This window comes from Lampetra fluviatilis, chromosome 18, assembly GCF_964198595.1.
Source record: "Lampetra fluviatilis chromosome 18, kcLamFluv1.1, whole genome shotgun sequence".
In the NCBI taxonomy this organism is placed as follows: domain Eukaryota; kingdom Metazoa; phylum Chordata; class Hyperoartia; order Petromyzontiformes; family Petromyzontidae; genus Lampetra; species Lampetra fluviatilis.
In genome coordinates this window covers 1,007,697-1,026,082 of record NC_136292.1, presented here as the reverse complement: position 1 = coordinate 1,026,082, position 18,386 = coordinate 1,007,697, and the positions used below count along the sequence as shown (strand labels likewise).

The window sequence follows — 18,386 nt, the reverse complement described above, 5'->3', positions numbered from 1 at the left end:
GTCATTACCTAACGTTTTTACACAACCGTGAACAATAGCGGCAGTCACTAAATAACTTTTAATACTGAGAAATGTACCTAATGTACAAATTTATTGGATTGGTATTGGAACTGCCATATCAGAGAATGTCTGTTATAAGTTTGATAAGACTGCTTAATTCAGAGGCTTATCGGACAATTTTGAAGAAACGAGACAAGCTGAAATGCAATATTCCACAAAGGGATCTTCTTGATAACGTGTTCCAAAAATCTAAAGATAAATAATCATACTTGGCACGTTTTCAACTTCATTGTTCAATGATATTTGTGAAGTCTGCTGAATAGGGGCTTAGGTTTTCATGAAACGGAATATGATATTTTTTTTATAAATGAGCTCCCTTGCGGTTTGATAACACGAATCGTCTGCAATCGTTGCAAAAGTCGAGGCCTTTACCATGAGACCATTTTATATCGATGTGCTTGCCCTAGTTTATGCTATTTAAATATGCGTGCAATTTTTTCTATCCCTCGTTTTGTTCCTTTACCATCTTACGCGCTTTGGGGGTTGTGTTATAATGTTGGTAATGTTATGTTGATTGCCTGCTATTTCCTGCATCCAAGGCTACACTATGCCCTTACAGAGTTGTTGGTTGAGGTAATGATACAACCTTTCAACGTCGCTTAGCATGATTTTGTTTGGTAAATGAAATCGTGATCATCCTGCCAAAAGAGACTTAATTGGGCTTTAACCTAGTTAAATGGAGGTCCTTCAATTAAGTCATTTTTAAAACAAACCTTAATTTAGAAGGCTATATTCTTGTACAGAGTTGTGTAAGATTAGGTTTTTAATCCAGGGATAATATGTATAGTATCATTTCAATCGTTACTTTAAAAAAATACTGTTTTAAATGGTAAACTCGTAAAATACAGTTTTAATTTATCAAACAATGAAATGTAACATTGTACTGTCATTTGTTACACTTGTATTTATTATGTTATGATAGTGAGCATCGTTTTACCCAGTAACATTTAAGATTTTGAATGGATGTGTTATGTTGACAATATATTGGAATGCATTATTTACAGACGTAATTGATCATTATCCAGTCTGGATACTCTGAACATTGGATAATTCAATGAATATTTGCCATTACTGGTGTGGCAGAGCTCCATGTCAACTGATAATTGTGACATATCAAATTAGTGGTTCATTCCTATGCTCACTAGATGGTTCCTTTTGGTGTGAGGACAGTGTGAATGGGATTGAGAAGTGTCATTACGGGAGATTCCTAGAACACTTGACAATATTTATTTAAAACGTACATGTTTAATTTATTCGCAGTGGAATTAGGCCAGATATAAAAGTACAGTAAATCAAACATTCTCTCATTATTCTTTCCGTTTTATTTATTTTCATGCGACGCAAAACTTCAATTTCCATAGTCTTCCGATGGATCAAACGTTCTTCATGAGAAGTGCACATTTCAAGTCTGTTGATGCTGATGCCCTGTGTGTCTGTTTCTGTTTGTTTTTAGTGCTGTGTCCTACGTAAGCTGTCGTGCCCTGGAACACCCACACATGAAGCAAAGTCACTCATCTCAAAATGCCATCGCTGTTAACTTGGCTCCATTCCAGCAGCAGGTGCTAATCCGGCCCTACTCTTCACAGCAAGCACATTGACAGCGAAGGGCACAGCTGCACCCACAACTGTCCTTCCCATGCGAGTGTGATCGGTGCCGTCTGTCACCGAGTAGAGTTGATGATTATTCCCGACGTCCGTGATACTGATGGAGGCAGGAGTGGCAATGCCCTCACCCCTGTGGAAATGGAGCCAACCTTCCAGCTATTGATTGTCAATGCTCCCCTTTTTACTGATATCAAATGTTTTACAAATCAAAGCTTTTAAAAGTCAAACTTTGTTACCAGGTTAGAAAACGTGTTACATAGGTGGCATAATTATTAATAGAGCAGATATTTTAATATTAGTGCATGGCCGTCTGCGTGTGTGTGTGTGTGCGCTTCTCTGCTTGTTATATAACTGGTATATATGTAAGAACAACATCTTCACAGTATTTTTCTTTTTTTATCTACGAAAGAGCTGTTGGTAATACTACATTACATGTTATGATTATTATCTTGAATTGTAATTGTACGTAATGAATTGTGTTTAAACAAGAAGCTAAATCAGGTCTGGACTGCCAAGCTCAGTGCCAAAATAACAGTTCAGGGCAACTCTTTATATTTTTTGTTTTTTGTTTTTTTAAACAAACATGCATGTTTCAAGTACTGTATACTGAATCCCCCAGTTGTGTCTTGCCACACACGCTGATGGCTGTAGCAAAGGAACCTCCATCTGGCACATGTGGCTTCATCATGTCACCTTGATGTGGCTCTTTAAGCATTGGCCTTCGGTGTTGATTTTTTTTTGCTATACCACAACACTCATCATCAGTGTGCTTAACTGAATCATAGGGTTTAGCAAACCATTTCTTACGACCCACCGCTTGCTTTGTTTACTGGCTGGAGCCCTTTATCAGTCCACTCCTGGATTGAAGGTGCTTACCACTGTGCCACCACTCCACCATGGATAGGGTAGAGAGACTTGTCCTTTGAATCGGTGCACTGCATACCATGTGCTATGCACACAGATGCACACGTTATATCTATGTTCTAATCACTCTAAACTACGTCATGTGTGATACACACACATTTGTTTTTCTTGAATTGGCAGTCTCGAAAAGGCAATTTTTCAAGTGCATGACGTTTAAATTTCGATTTAAAGCTTTTGTGACTGCAGGGATTCATCTTGGTTCTTTCGGTAAAGTCACGTAGAAGGGAAATAATAAAATAATACAAATTAAACTAAGATTCTCAAAAATGTTCTTGCTGTGGTTTTCACACCTGATGATTGCTTGTGTTGCAATCGAAACGTGAGAATTTTATTGTATTATTAATTTATGATTTCCCTTCTACGTGACTTTACCGAAAGAACCAAGAATATGCATGACGTTTGTCACAACCTAATTTTGTACATGAACTGAGGTGCTTTGTGCCCGTGGAAAGGCGTACTGTGGTGCAGAGTGAGGACCATAGTTTGGGAAACGTTGCTGTGAAGAAACCACAAATAGACCCCGAAAGATTGTCTCCGTTAATTCTGTAACAATACCAAGCTGATCGCGGGTCAGTGTTGCATTGCTCATCCTTGCTGAGCTGACTAGGTGCAAGTGCTTGTGAACCCCCCTCCCCCTCCATCTGCTTAATCGCACAATTTCAATATTGTTCGTTTGGAGTGGTTTTCAGTGCAAGTATAATTTAAAAGCAAGGTTGGCTAAATAAATAATAATAAATGTGCTCATAAAAGGCTTCTTAGCTGTTAAGTTTTAGTCTGGCTGTTCTGAGATTGCAGTACAATATGTGGATGGCGAGATGTGAATACAAACATCTTCGGTGGTCAGCCGTCTTGCGGTAATAAATCAACGATGTTATGCAGTAGAGCTACTGTATAGCCATCAAAGAAACAACAATTCACAAAGGACATATACTTAATTATATACTCTGTACCTTTAATATTAAAAACCAGGGCTTAACAAGCAGTTAATCTTCACGTCTGTGTATAACACTTCGGTAAAAAGAACACTTGGCTTCCATTTTAATTTGTTCATGTCACTTTCGTTGTTTTCTATCTGTTTCTATGAAATACAATACATGGTTAATAAAACGTAATTTGTTTTTAAACACTTTTGTTAAAACTAGAAAATTAGTGAGCAGCTGTAGAACTAATGGTAATTTGTCAGATTTGCGACTTAAACCAGATTCAATTGAGATGTTATCAACTGAAACCGTTGCAAATGGAACAGTATTATGGCAGAGTTGATCAATGGGAACACAATGGGGTCATTACATGTTATATTTATTGTCTTTGTTAGATTGCGGTAATGTCGGCATTATTTTGCAGATGTTTATTTGTATCGGAGTATGCTCCATATAACCTGTTACAAACATTCTTCAAACATTTTAAACTAATGCTTCAAATTGGGTCTCCCGTTGAATTGACGTGGCCACACTAATTGAAGCAGAGATTTACATTGCAGTGGTAAACGGGTTCGATGTAGACTTTAGTCTGGGCAATTTAGCCACGACCTACGAAATTAAAATTATGTTGATGTGAAATGGGTCTAATCAGCTGTGTGGCACTATCGTGTTTTACATATTAGCAGTTTAATTTGTGCTGTGATGTCAAGTGGTATTTGCTTAAATTAATTCCACGTTATTAATGTGCAATAACTTTTGTTGAAATATGCCTCATTGCAAGTTCTTTTTAATTTACATTTTGTCTTTTTGTGTCTTTGTGTCCATTAGATGTTTAAATTATGAACTATTTGTAAGTGGTAGAATGTGTTTTATGGCGTGAACCTTGAAACTCGGTTGACATCAGTTGCCAGTGGTTTAATTCGAAGGAGATTTTGAAAGTGTAAATGTAATGCGTAGAGGGAAGTGCAGGTTTTGTTTATTTTAAAGGTTGGACACAAGAAACATCTGAAGAATTTGGTGTGGAGTGTTGGAATTTCAGATTGGAAAGCAGAGCTTATGGACGTTGAATAGATGAATGTCACAGTCCAGTATTGCAATTGTTTTAATGTACACAACATAGCCAGTGAGCAAAATTAATGCATCAATTTTATGCATATGCAAAAGCATCGTTTGACATAACGCCAGTTTATAGTCGTATAGAGTTGAAGTAAGCATAATGAACTATTACTCGATAATAAACGTATGTTTAGGATTAGCACGCTAAATGATATACAAGCATATTTAATCTGAACAAAAGCATTCTGGGAGATATATTTATCTTTGGGATCCTTAACCTGCGGTTTCATTATATGCATTCTGAATTGCAGAATGCTTGGCTAATTTCCGTGTATTTATCACCTTGCCGTTTTCATAGATCAAAACTAAGGACCACGCAGTTAAATTAATTTTGCTGTGCATGTAATTGCTATAATGTGAGTCATGTAACAATATATGTCGTGAATGATTGCTTTTATTTGTGGAGACAATAGCATGAATAAAACTTTGTATAAAGCAGCAATTACTGTTGGCTTCACCTCATTGTTCTTACTTTGGATTTGAATGAGTTTTGGCGTCACGTGGGTCTCAATACACATGACCTGTGATTAAATAAAATGTGAGCGAATGAAGCCCAATCAATCCATGACCTGTGGTCATAGCTGCCCAATGGCGAAGCGCTTGTGCAGGTCTTCGGTTTACCTAACATTCGCGTGAACGCGATTGACAAATTACGGACACTTTTTCGATGAACGAAATCGAAAGTCTGCTCGAACGAAATGTCACTCCGAAATGCGCCGTGAGATCAAAAAAGAAGCATAAGGGGGGAGAGGCTGCGGCATCTACCCACGAGAGTCGCGGTATCTGCACAGTGCAAAACAGTGACGCCTCCACGTCACCTGCGCCAGTCATTACAACATGCAGATCTTTTGTAGAGTTTCCTGCAAAGGTTAATCATTGTCCTTTTTAATTATTCCATTCGTTTTAATATCCATGTTCCTTTGTTTCGTATTGTGAAAAGTCATAGGTGTATATAGGCGAGTTCGAATGACTGTCCGAAACACATCCCTACATATTTTGTATTAAATTAATCGGAAAACCCATTTCGATCTACAAAATATCGTTTTATGCATGTTTTGCAAAAAACGTATCCCTTTAATAAATCGAGGGATATCTGAATGTGGACAGGTAATCTCGAGATTCAGGTGCATAGCCAACTGGTCCAATTTAATACAAATTTAGCATTTTATGATTTAACCCGTAAACATTTCTATAATTTTTATTTGTAAACATGGGGCAAAATTATGTAGGTAAAAATGTACGTGCGGATGAAGGTGATGTACGGCATTTTAAACTGATTCAAGCGGTGAACAAATAAATGCTCTGCACTGCATCAGCGCAGTATTTATCAAAGTCCATTTCGCCAGCCCTGGATAAGCGCAGAACGTTGCACCATGGCAGACCACGAGGACGAGAGTTGGCAGCACAGACTCGATGGTGGGTGAGACGTTCCAGCGGAATGTTGCAGAAAGTCTTCAACAGAACTCACAGAAGTACTCCGAGGCAAAAAGTCAACCATCGGTAATACTTTATTTGTGAGCGTGCATGAAAAACTGATGTAACGCTGCCTAATGGTGTTAACCCTTAGACTCGCTAATCTGGGCTCCGTTGTCAGTGAACCTCGGCTTTCATTCCCTTTTCACATCTCGACAGCATCTCATGTCTCTGTCGAAGACCTCATATCCGCCCCCAGCTGCCAATTATACCCTCATCCATGCTTTTATGACATTTTGACTCGACGATTAAACTCGTTTATGGCCTCTACAATTTCCCCATCTCAACTCTCACCTTCACGGGCTCTTCAAATCCCTCAACCCTACAATCCTGTTACCAGACTCTTCACCTGCAACCAAAAATGAAAGCACATCGCACCGAAGACTTAAATCGTGCTCTGGCTCCCAATCCAATTCCTGATCAATTTCACACTTCGTGAAACTCACCCCTGCCTACCGAGCCCCTCTGATCTCGCCCTGCTCCCATACGCAGTCTCCACTACAGAAACCCATGCATTATTTTGTAGCCTCCGGTCAACCTTTGCTCACTAAGAGGTCGTGTATTATTTTCCGTCGATACCAATATGAAACTCCCTCCCCCCAGCCATCCGGTGCCGTTGAGTCATTGTCCCTGGTCAATAAGAAACCATGTTTCTTTCGGTTCCGTTGCCTCTACTACAGGTTTCCCAAACTCCTTTCGACTCACCACGCTACTCCTTTCCGCGTGTACCAATGTACTCCCAATCAAAGACAACTTCACTCGTTCCGTACTGCGACGCGCCCGATGATTGTTAAACGTGCCCCGCGTGACGCGCTAAGCAATGAACTCTGCCTGCGTCAATGGAGCCGACTCACATCACGATTGAGCTCTCGACGTGTGCGCGTGTTCCACGTGTGCGCGTGTTCCACGTGTGCGCGTGTTCCACGTGTGCGCGTGTTCCACGTGTGCGCGTGTTCCACGTGTGCGCGTGTTCCACGTGTGCGCGTGTTCCACGTGTGCGCGTGTTCCACGTGTGCGCGTGTTCCACGTGTGCGCGTGTTCCACGTGTGCGCGTGTTCCACGTGTGCGCGTGTTCCACGTGTGCGCGTGGGGCAGACAGCTTTAATTGCTGATCAGCGTCACGTCGGACGTGTTTAACAAGCATCGTGCGCGTGCAGCGCGGAACGAGTTAGTTTAACATTTGAATGGGCGCGTAAATTGGAAAGACTGAGAGCGTGGTGGTGGGTCGCGAGGACTGGAGTCGGGGAAGCAACTGGGCGATATCAATCCAAATGATATTGCTTGTTGGTGTCTAAGCATCCGATCGTTACGGGCGGTTGCATGCGACATCAGAGCGGAGATTGGCCCATTGTTCAAGCTGAAATCATGTGCAGGAGAACAGCTGATGGGTTCATTGTGATAAGTTGAAAATGCAATTAATTGACTCAGCTTGGTGCACATGCACGGGCGTGGTGGATACATTATGTGCAGATCAAAAGTTGCTCTGACTCGTAGCAGACTTTGTACCTTGAATGAGCTGGCCCATGCGTTTGTGTGCAGCGCCTTTATCTTGTGAGTAGCGGTCGTTGTCGCGGTTAGCACGCCGCGTTACGAACCAGGCGTCCCAAGTTCAATTCACGCTCACGATTATCTGAACCGGTACTGGGCCGCCACCAGGTCTACTCGGCCACAACTGAGTACCTGGTGCGGTGTGTAAAGCGTCGCCACGAGGGAGACAAAGGCGACGTTTCGTGCTGCTGGCATGCCGGCTTCCACGTGTACTTTCTCACAGCACTTGCTCCAAAAGTTTGTTCAGTCTATAAAGGGGGTGATGGGGGAGGGGCTCTGTGGGTCTTGTCTCCCTACATTCTGGCGAGGATTCGCTCATTCAAGGAGGCTATGGATCCTGCGTGACGGAGAGCCTTGGGCAGCTGAGCGGCCCCACGTGCAGCTGCGTTGCCACCACGCTCACTGGCCAGTCGGACCAAGAGCCCCCCAAGAATGCTCCTGGGCTGTGCCGGGAGAATGAGCCAGGTGGCTTCAACTCTTCATCCTCCACACGCAGTACGAGCCACCAGGATCCATCGCCTCGGCCACTCTCTCTCTCTCGTCCCCACCACCTTCGCAACCTCGACCCCTACCTATGCAGCAAGAGAGCAGTGATTGTGAAGCGATCATTATAACACAGGCTCGGGATCGATTGGGATATATAAAGCAACAAAACCACTAACATTGACTCAAGCAAGGGACCGCTTGTCATGTCACGACTGGTTTCAAGAGCGGCAATAAGCGTGTGGTCTCTCGATGCTTGAGTGAGTGTCTGTGTGAACATGTTTGCTGCTTCTGCTTCTTCTTCCTCAATTTGAACATATCAATGACTGCCCCGCGTGCGTATCCCTGCACACGCGTGTACATCGAAGTCATGGGGTGAAGAAAAATCATTCTGGGCCGCCCACACAAGTGTCACTGGAGGGAATGAATGTCCTGCAAGATGTGCTGGGAGATGACACCACCCCGACCTGCTGCTGGTGTCACTCCAAGAAGCTTCCCTTGCGTAACACAAACTGGCTCAGGTCTCCGTCATGCTCCTGTAAACAACTCGTTGCCACGTGCCAATTAACCGATGCACGTTTAACCTTCGTCGTGCTCTTAAGCGATAGCTTGGCTACATTAAGTTAAAATCAATAGAGTGCGCATACATGTCGCTCTTTACAAGATTAAAACTCTGAAATGTTCTCAACGTGGAGAAACGCGCTTTAATGTGAACAAGTGGGTTGTCTGGATTTAAATCGCTGATCGCGGCAGTGCTGGCATTAGCGACCTTGAGCGATCCAACCCCGCAGGACTGATGTGACGTTGTTACTGGCAGAGAGGGAACGACTTTCTCTCTCTCTGCCACGCGGTGAGTCAGCGTCAACCATTGCCCAGGCTCTGCGGTCCTCGATATATTCAGGTGTTATCGACCGAGTATTGAGTGTTTTACATGTGGCTGCTATACATTCACACGTGACAAGCCACTTTGTTGAGCTATCATTTGTGGCCAAGTTGCTTCTGAGAAGGGAACTAAGGGGCCGTCCATAAATGACGTCACGCACCTAGGGGGGGGACAGACATTTTTGACGATGTGTGACAAGGGGGGGGGGGGGTGGGAAATGTGACGTCACATCAAAATGCGCAACTATTAATAAATATAGACAACACTTAATTAAATCGACTTTTTTTATAAATGTTTTCTCCTACAACATCAGAGTGCAGCGCCACATTAAATACGCACTACAATGACAATAGTTTAAAGCGATTTGAAGCATGTTTTATTTATTTTCACTCCTATCGTGATTTTGTTCTGTTTGTTGTAACTTTCTGACCGGCCCCGACTTGATTGATCTGTGGCAAAGAAGCTTTTTAGCTCATCGGATTCCTCTGTGTTAATAAAGATTCTGATAGCCCCATGCGTGCGAGGGGGGAACACGCGATCCCCTGACGAGCCAGGGTAGATGACATCTCCACGACGCCCCAGGGAAGCGAGTTTCGTAACAGTTGTGTCATCAACCAACCCTCGCCTCCACACTGCTGGATTACAGGCATGCACAGACACCGCCACGGGGTCAATGTTAGACGTTAATTTAAACTATAAGTTAGAGTATCAAACGCGAATGGCAAAACTGCATCGTGTAAAGTGGAAAGTGTTATTCATTACATTGTGCATACCAGATAAGGCCCACTAAGCTCTGTAACTCTATTTTTAGAAGCGACCTGGCCACAAATGATGGCTCACTGAAGGTGCTCGTCATCGTGTGGTCATGTAGAACAGCCGCTGACTCTATACGCGTGATGTTGATTCTAAATGTGGAGGGGAAAACCGGAGGACCCGGAGAAAAATCCACGCGACCACGGGGAGAAAGACACGCAAACTCCAAACACACAGCAGCAGCAGGCGTCAGGTCGGGATTGAACCCACGACCTCCTGTACACCAGGCGAGGGAGTTAACATCTGCTGGATGAGGACCTCCCCACACCCTGAAGGATTTGTCATACTTCCCCACGACGGTCATTGGAGTGTGGTTAGCAATCACCGCATTACAATGTCGACATCTACTGCACAAATGTGGTACTGATTGTGGTTCCCACCGTTGATTTTGTACGTTAACTGCCGTTGGTCTTAAAGTACTAGTACTTTAACAATGAAACCTTTACAGTCTATTTAATATCTGTTGACACGAAGTAGGTTCCCATTACCCCCAGAATATAACACACTCTGTGGAAATGTTTTCATTTAATACATAAACGATAGTGATTAAATAACTGGCAAATTTGGCAATTCCCACTTCTCCAATACAAGTGAGTTTTTTTATCTAATCTAAAATTACTTCTCAGCATGCTTTAAGGGAAGGGTTTCAACTCCGCTTGACTTACCCCGCCTGTAATTTTTTTTAAATGTATAAGGGTTGCAAGACGTGTATTAACGACTGTACTAATTCCATTCTGGCATTTTAAGGGAGAGATCGACTGCAATATTTTGCTGTTTTTTCTTGGATTTTCTGTTTGCACATAGTCACTTTAAGATGTTTTCTTGTTTATATTTTTGTTTGTTGCGGTTGCACCCGATTCAAGAGCCGAATGGCTCACAGGGCTATACAACAATAAATGAAACTGAAATGAAAACTGACTCGGGGCGGAACCAATTTTTATTGTCCGGGGAGTGCGCTCGCGTTTTCGCACGGACAATTTTGAATGAGACGCACACGTGTTTTCGAGTGAAACCAGTGGGGCTGATGGAGCCGGCTCTTAATTTCTGACATCAGCCCCCTTTTTACAAAGTGGGATACACACGCCAGACGCTGCACGGTCGGTTCGTTACACTTGAAATGCATCGGCGACTACACGAGGCGTTGACGAGCGTGTCTGTGGATGCAAGGGGTGCGTTTCAACTCCTTTATAACTGCGATGACGATGAGTTTAGTCACTGTGTAGAGTGTCAAACACCACTCGTCACAGTTGTTGGTATTGAGCGTCAATTACACCTCCAATTAATGTTCTCGGCGTGCACGACACGATTCCAGTTTTACGTTATCTGCGTGGTGTAACTTTTAAACCGTAATCACGCGCTATATATCATTTACTTGGGGTTGTTTTGGTGCATGTTTAACCGTATGTAAAACGTGTGTGTGTGTGTATATAACATGTAGAAATTATAACGTAATGTATTCCTCCTGTTTACTAATTGGATAATATTTAATTTTGTATTTTACACACTTTAGAAATAAAAGTGGAACCTACAGAAACGGCATTGTACTTTGAATGTAGAGTACAGTAACACGTGTTTGTAAGACGTATCCTGTATTCGATATCGTACTGGTGTGTAGTTTTGTAGACCATATGTATGCTCATTATTGTTAAGGGATAACGGATGTCGTATGTATGATATTTGTGGTCGTCTTTTCGGACGGTGGAAGTGAGCACTTTGAGTGAACCGGCTTTTCAAGTGTCGTTAATTATGGCCCCAACCCTGTAACCAAGGACTGCACAAAACAACACATTACATTTGGTGCTGCACATATAATTTGGCTAAATTATATCTGTAAGAATTAAAAACATAAATATCAGTGTTACTCTCCTGCGACGAACATGACTCACTGGAGCGGGGCGGGATGGGGAAGTGTTGCCCGCTCCTGCGTCGACCAGAGGTGACATGAAGAGATCTCCAAAGTGCTTCAGTGATATCTGCCTCCGTGGGCCATCCTCTCCATGGAGCGAGTTTGCACTTACGTGCATGTAAACTATATGAATTGATTCTTTATCTCATGCCAAAACATCGATAGCGTAATTGGGATAACACTGGAGATGCATTATATTTTTACAAATATTCCAGTTCAGACCCCTGTGGCGTGTTTGCCAGATCTGTATCTGCATGGCAGCGTGCAATACGTGGATGGGCCCCCAAGCCCTCTGGAGTTTCTTCGGGAGTGGGTGACACCAAACCGGCCCGTGATCTACAGACACACCACGGAGCACTGGGCAGCCCTGACCAAGTGGAGCCCCGCGTACTTGCGGTAAGGACAACAACCTCAGTCGTCGATTAAAGCAGCACCGCAACAACAACGAGGAATTTTCATCTCATTTTTTTTGCATCTCCACTCTGATGCTTGGTCATTCAATGTTGCAGCCTTTCCCTGCGTTTTTCCTTTCACTAAAACAAAATAAACATCACAAAATATTACTTGTAAATATTCAAAACTTGTCACAATATTGATACAAAAATATATTAGGTTTTACAAAGCTGGCCTTTTTATATTGCATTTGTGGATAAAGGCCAACGAAATGGGACCAACACGTTTGGTTTTCATTAGACCACGGTCATAACTATGAGCTGTTGCTCCAGAAGTTGAGTAGGAGTGTGTGTTTCTGGTGATAAAATTTATAAATGGTGTGACACATAAGTAATATGTGGTGGGTGTTTCCCTTGTCCATGTTTACACCATCAAGGAATGTCATGGGCAGCAAGGATGTGAGCGTGGCTGTTACACCAAACGGCTATGCGGATGCGGTTCTTGGTGATCGCTTCGTAATGCCAGAGGAGAGAATGATGAAGTTTGGAGCATTCTTGGACATCCTTGAAAAGAAGACCCAAAGTATGTCGTGAAACTACTCTTAGGGAGGCAATATTGTTTTTTTGTAAAAGTGTTACTTTTGCCCTTATAGGCACATTTGTGATGTGTTTCTGGGCATTGTTGTTCAGACAAAGGTGGAGTATTTTACATTCAGAAGCAATGTTCCAATCTCACTTCCGAGTTCCAGGAGCTTCTGGCTGATGTGGAACCTGATATCCCATGGGCATCAGAGGCATTCGGTGAGTGCCGAACCTTATTCTTTTCCTCGGGTGTTAACATTGCCGATGTGTCAATTTTTGAGAATTGAGATGCAGGTGAAATTAACAGCCATTCGTCGGATACACCTGGCATGAGGATACCCTTCACGGGGCATGGTGTATTCTCACATTTATATTTAACAAAATGTTCTGTATATACAGTGAACCGTTTATAGATAGTGCTTTCTTTTGACCCTCTTACAATTTCTCAAAGTGTGATTGAACATTATGAGAGTTATGGATCCCCATATCTTACAGAAATCTCAGCATATTTGTCAAAAATACTGGCAATGGCTGTTTCGAGCAATGGCCTTTCTTCATAGCATACCGCGTCTTACAGAGGACGATGTTGAAAGATGAAATATGTGAATTCATATTGTTGCAGTTCCTGTGGGACCGGGTTTTGCCAAACGTTTGTTTTCTCTTATCATTGGTCATTATTTTTGTGGAATATCCATATATAGACCACCCTATATTGTGTTTGACTATAGTCCGGCATTTGTTCAAATTGCATTGAGCACATGCTGATGTTTATTTACCTTTGCTTGAATTTTGTCATTGACTCTCACGCTTGCTTTGTTTATGTTCAGGTAAGAAGCCTGACGCTGTAAACTTTTGGATTGGGGAGAAAGAAGCCGTCACATCTTGTAAGTTCCGATTTTGCCAACAAAGCACAGTGGAATCCAATCATTACCATCCTAAGTGCAATTTAAGCAGTGGTTATCCAAACAAGCCTTATGTTCGAATTCACACATATTACTTCTTTAATTTGCCCAACCAAACAATGCAGTATTTAATATACCTTTACAATGATGTGTTTAGTCCTGCTTATCTAGGTTTAAAGATGACAGTAATTGTGTTGATGATTGAAGCCTGGTTCTTATAAAGATGCCCATGTTTTCAGTACACAAGGACCACTACGAGAATCTGTACTGCGTAATATCAGGAGAGAAGGAATTCACTCTCTTCCCTCCTACCGACCGGCCCTTCATACCATACGGTATACCTGTCACTTTATAACAATCACCACCCTTCGCCTTCATCCACTTTTTAAAATTATTTCATGAACGTCACCCACCCCTCCTCCCTCTTATAAAATGGTTTGATCTGTTCATCTTGTTTTGGCTGCGTGACACATAGCTTGGTGCTTATTCTCTGCAGAGTTTTACCAGCCAGCCACGTACAGACAGCGTGAGGATGGAGAGTTTGAAGTTGTCGATGAAAAATATGCAGAGAAGGTACTGCAGTAAACAAAAAACACGTTACATATCATGAGCATGGCACTTTGAAGGCTAGCATTGTTGTACCACTTGCAGTTGTGAAGCTCTCAATCCTACGAGGCGATGACGGTGGCCAGGAAATAACAGTGTATAGCAAGTGGAATCGTGAACACTTTTTTGTCAACTGTTGAATGTTGGCTCTTCACGTGCATGTATTTTTTCCGAGTACTCCAGTTTCGTCCCATGTGCAAAACACTCCTTCAAAATGTCCTCGATGGATAAATTATTACTGTAATAAACATTCAAAGTGAAAGTTTCTCCCAAGCTCAAATGAACACACCAAATAACTCATCTTCATTGGTGGTCTTGAGCCAGTATTGGAAATTATATATTTCTGTGTTAGGAGCCAGCATGTCCAATGATTCCACACACCGCTCTCAACTAAACCGAGCTCAGGGGCCCGGCAGTACAAGGACACCCCTCCTGCCCCCTCTGCACCCGCCAGGTGCCGTGGATCCCCGTGAACCCCCTCCAGCCTGACCTGGGCCGGTACCCGGAGTTTTCTGGAGCCTGTGCCATTCACGTGACCCTGCGGGCCGGGGAGACGCTCTACCTGCCCTCCCTCTGGTTCCACCACGTGCAGCAGTCGCATGGCTGCATCGCCGGTACGGCACGACCAACACTATTCACAGTCGTATGTATGTGTGTTGAATTTCTTTCACACCGTACGTAGCCAACCATGCTAATCGGAGGTGCGGGGGAAGTACAAAATACTAAACTTAAAAAGCAGTCATTACAAACACGCATATGTTGCGCCGCATCTACGCATGTTGGCCGTTACCAAGAATCAAACTGAGGTCACCGAGTTCATAGGGCAGTGCGCTAACATTTGTACCACTGCTCCACCGCCCCCAAAAACATAAAAATTATTATCACGAAACAAAATAGAAAAAAAACTTTGTGGAATTTATATACATATATTTTATAGTTAAATGTTGAATTGTAAAATTATCATTGAAAACCGAATATATATGAATAACTTGCATATGTATAATTAGCCTGAGCAACGATAATCTAACCCATTGTTTCAAAGCAGTTACCTTTCAGTAATCATGTTTCAAAATGTGTTTTCTCCTCAGTGAACTTTTGGTACGACATGGAATATGACATAAAGTACAACTACTATCAATTCTTAGATGCAGTAGCTGGTGTGGCTAAAAGATACATGTGTGACGACGACTCATAGCGTGGCACAGCGGAGGTAATCAACACCGACTCTTTGCCGTGGCTTGGTCACTCGAAGGACTGTGGCAGCAAATTGGAAAATGATGGCAGGACCTCGGCCTCGGTTTCAAGCTACCGCATGGACAAAGAGAACGGATGTTTTGTTTTTTTAATTTGACAGGGGATCCATGAAGATGCGATTACATTGAAAGTGTTTGCTTGGAAAGCATTGATTGTGTACCAAAAGCCTCGAGATGCGTGTGGGAACACTCGATGGGACACGGCCATTGTGTCATTATTAGCACCCTGGACTGGCAATCGAGACGTCTATTTATTCAATTTCCTGGCTCGGCAGTTGAAATACTGGCAACGTTTCATACATCACGCCGCCTCTGTACACCCGTCAGTGTAAATGGGCACACCACAATCCATCAGCAGGTCGTGTGTGGTGGGGTAAAGTGTGGGTACTCAACACCTCTTCTAAAGCGTATGGCAAACGTAGAAGAGTAGGCCAAAATACCCTCTAGATGGGGCTCTCTAGAGCGTCCTCTGGTGGAGGCCCTTCTACCAATCGTGGCCTGAGTAAGCAATTGCAGGGCTGAGCCTTTACCTTTTTACTCCTGGTCAGTTACACTTAACTATGACGACTCAATGCAATGACTGCACAGAACAGATGCAGCTTGTTCTGCATCGCTTTTGAATTCTCCTCAAACCTCTCAAGAGTGTCTCTGCTCATATTGCCTCCATGGCACACTGAACATCATTATTTTTGTTGGTGATGATGTTGATTGTACTGTTTTTATGTAAATGTGTAAATGAAGTTATCTTATTTTGCATGTGTGGTTGAATGCAATTTTTATTAATGTTTAATGGAAATGTGTTTTTTTTTTATTAAAGTCTGCCATAAAGAGTTTCTACAATGCCACAAAACATGCTACATTACTTAATTTGTGTAACCTGTTGAAAGATTAATCAGCCAGAATCTACCCACTGCTGGATTTTACCATTAACGATTGGACAATATCCAAATTACTTGTACTAAGGACATCTGGTGACGTTGCATATTGCCCCCTGAAAATGTGTATTAACAACATAATCTCGGTGTCGGAGGGTACATTACAGTACTTAAAGGCGGCTGCTGGCGTGGGCCCTGCACCACCAAATGTCCCATTGGCCCCCCCACCCAAGCTCACTCCCCTTGGTGGTGAATCACTGTGGTGGTGGTGGTGGTGACCCACACCAGGGAGTCGAAACAAAAACCGGAGCGAGGGACCAGATTTAACCACTTTCTTAACGAAAACTGAACCAAAATGTGATTTTGCCTCCGAAATGAAAAATCCTGAAAAGAGGATGCGGTCAGCAGTTTTTAAAACCCGGTTGAAGATAAATATTGAGCTTTGCAACTTGTATGAGAAAAAATCTTGTATTTATAAAAGGCTGCAATCTCTAAGCTAATGATGCTACAGAGCACATGATCATGGTCGGTCAGTCCTTTTGCGAAACATCTCTTAACACAGAGCCACAGGATTATGCCTGCAGTCAACACGAGCGCTGAGGGTCAGAAGGTCACACCAAGACTCAGAGACGTACAAAGACAAAGATCCCCCGTACAGCCTTCACAGACTTGGTGGGGCAAGTGCTGTTAGCGAGGGGGCAGCTATCAAGGCCGCCACTGCACAGGAGGGGGTGGGGTGGTCAATAGCTCGCCCGCTCGCCTTTGTTTCCCTATTGGCGATGTTTGCACAGCGCCAATAATTAAAATGTATAAAGCGCCCTTAAACCAGGTACTCATTTGAGGCTGAGTCGACCTAGGGGATGCCCAGAACCGGTTTAGATAGTCGTCACTGGTTGTTGGTGGTGGCCGTGAGCAGGAATCGAACTCGAGTGGCCTGGTTCGTGGCAACGTTTCACTACCGCTCCATTGATATAAAATGATCACGTCCAGTACACACAATAGTCAGAGATACACACACAAGGTAGGGCAATGAAGCACACATTCTCGAGATACTATAACAGGAATGGTCCATGATAAGGGGGTTAACTCGCGTTAATTACAAGCTACTACACAGACATTAAAATGGTCCTCAAAGTGTATTTGAGGAATACAGGGCAACGTGATCATGTTTCATTGCTTGGCGTGTTTGCATTGTATGTGGTAGTGTCCTGCAGTGCTTGCAATAATGCAAACACGGTCAGCAATAAACAGCTCAGAATTCCTCAAATATACTGAACTTGTTAACCACAATTTTATTCACACGTAGGAAACTGCAAATGTTACTGTTAAATGTCACCAGCAAAATCGGCAGGGAAATGCAATTCACGTGGAAGCCTCATTTAGTCATATTTCCCTGCTGAATTTGCGCATTAAATATATATTTGTAACCGTATCTCATTATACGTCTTAACGGGTGAACTGCAGTATTCCTTTCATGTTAAACTCAATAAAACAGCCATTCAAGTGCATTTGAGGAATGTTTGGCAATGTTTATTGCTCTATTTTATTGCTAATCGTGTTTGTATGATTGACTTGTCGTGTTTGTGTAGGCCTGCAAACAGCACTGGCCCCGATCTTAGATGTCTGAGTCTATCTCCAGGTGATTTGCTCGTTAGTTTCGATGTAGTCTATTTGTTTACCAAAGTTCCTGTGCCTGACACCATTGCAATCATTGAAGATTGTGTCCAACAAGGACTGCATGCTGATGTACCGGCCCTTGTTAGACACTGCCTCAACACTTCACCTGGAATGGAACTTTCTACAAACAAGTGGAAGGCATCCCAATGGGTTCTTCTTTATCCCCAGTTGTCGCCAATGTTTTCGTGGAAACATTTGAGACAGATGCCATCCAGACTGCCACTCTACGCCCGTCCTTGTGGAAGGGGCACGTGAATGACACGTGCGTCATCTGGCCACATGGCCAGCCAGCCCTGAACCAATTCCTCAACCACAAAGTCCATACACCCAGCCATCACATTCACCATGGAGGTGGAGAAGGATGGCAA

General features: G+C 43.0%; 2 protein-coding genes across 5 annotated transcripts in view; both read left to right on the top strand.

Annotated features, from left to right (window-relative positions):
* The window catches only part of LOC144937060 (fasciculation and elongation protein zeta-2-like), a 34,570-nt gene extending 29,503 nt beyond the window's left edge, over window positions 1–5,067 (top strand). For all 3 annotated transcript variants that reach the window (XM_078864296.1, XM_078864295.1, XM_078864297.1), the window contains one exon: window positions 1,514–5,067. Coding sequence is in view for 1 of the 3 variants with exons in the window: in XM_078864297.1 (XP_078720423.1) it covers window positions 1,514–1,530 (17 nt within the window). In the remaining 2 variants the exon portion in view is untranslated. The remainder of the gene's footprint in view (window positions 1–1,513) is intronic.
* Window positions 5,068–10,823: 5,756 nt separating this feature from the next.
* On the top strand, window positions 10,824–16,333 carry JMJD7 (jumonji domain containing 7). 2 transcript variants are annotated; one of them, XM_078864237.1, is made up of 9 exons: window positions 10,824–10,994; window positions 11,974–12,127; window positions 12,561–12,706; window positions 12,814–12,924; window positions 13,533–13,589; window positions 13,847–13,942; window positions 14,104–14,180; window positions 14,668–14,827; window positions 15,302–16,333. In XM_078864237.1, the coding sequence occupies exons 1-9, from the start codon at window positions 10,943–10,945 to the stop codon at window positions 15,406–15,408; spliced, it is 960 nt and encodes a 319-aa protein (XP_078720363.1). In that variant the 5' UTR covers window positions 10,824–10,942; the 3' UTR covers window positions 15,409–16,333. The 2 variants fall into 2 exon arrangements, with proteins under 2 accessions (XP_078720363.1, XP_078720362.1); XM_078864236.1 differs by having other exon boundaries at window positions 14,083–14,180.
* Window positions 16,334–18,386: the final 2,053 nt, after the last annotated feature.

Excerpts from the sequence above, each read along its gene's own strand:
- JMJD7 (XM_078864236.1), top strand. The coding sequence starts at position 10,943 with ATGCATCGGCGACTACACGAGGCGTTGACGAGCGTGTCTGTGGATGCA. Across the intron at positions 12,925-13,532 it reads ATGGGCATCAGAGGCATTCG|GTAAGAAGCCTGACGCTGTA; the intron begins GTGAGTGCCGAA and ends GTTTATGTTCAG. Across the intron at positions 13,590-13,846 it reads GAAAGAAGCCGTCACATCTT|TACACAAGGACCACTACGAG; the intron begins GTAAGTTCCGAT and ends CCATGTTTTCAG.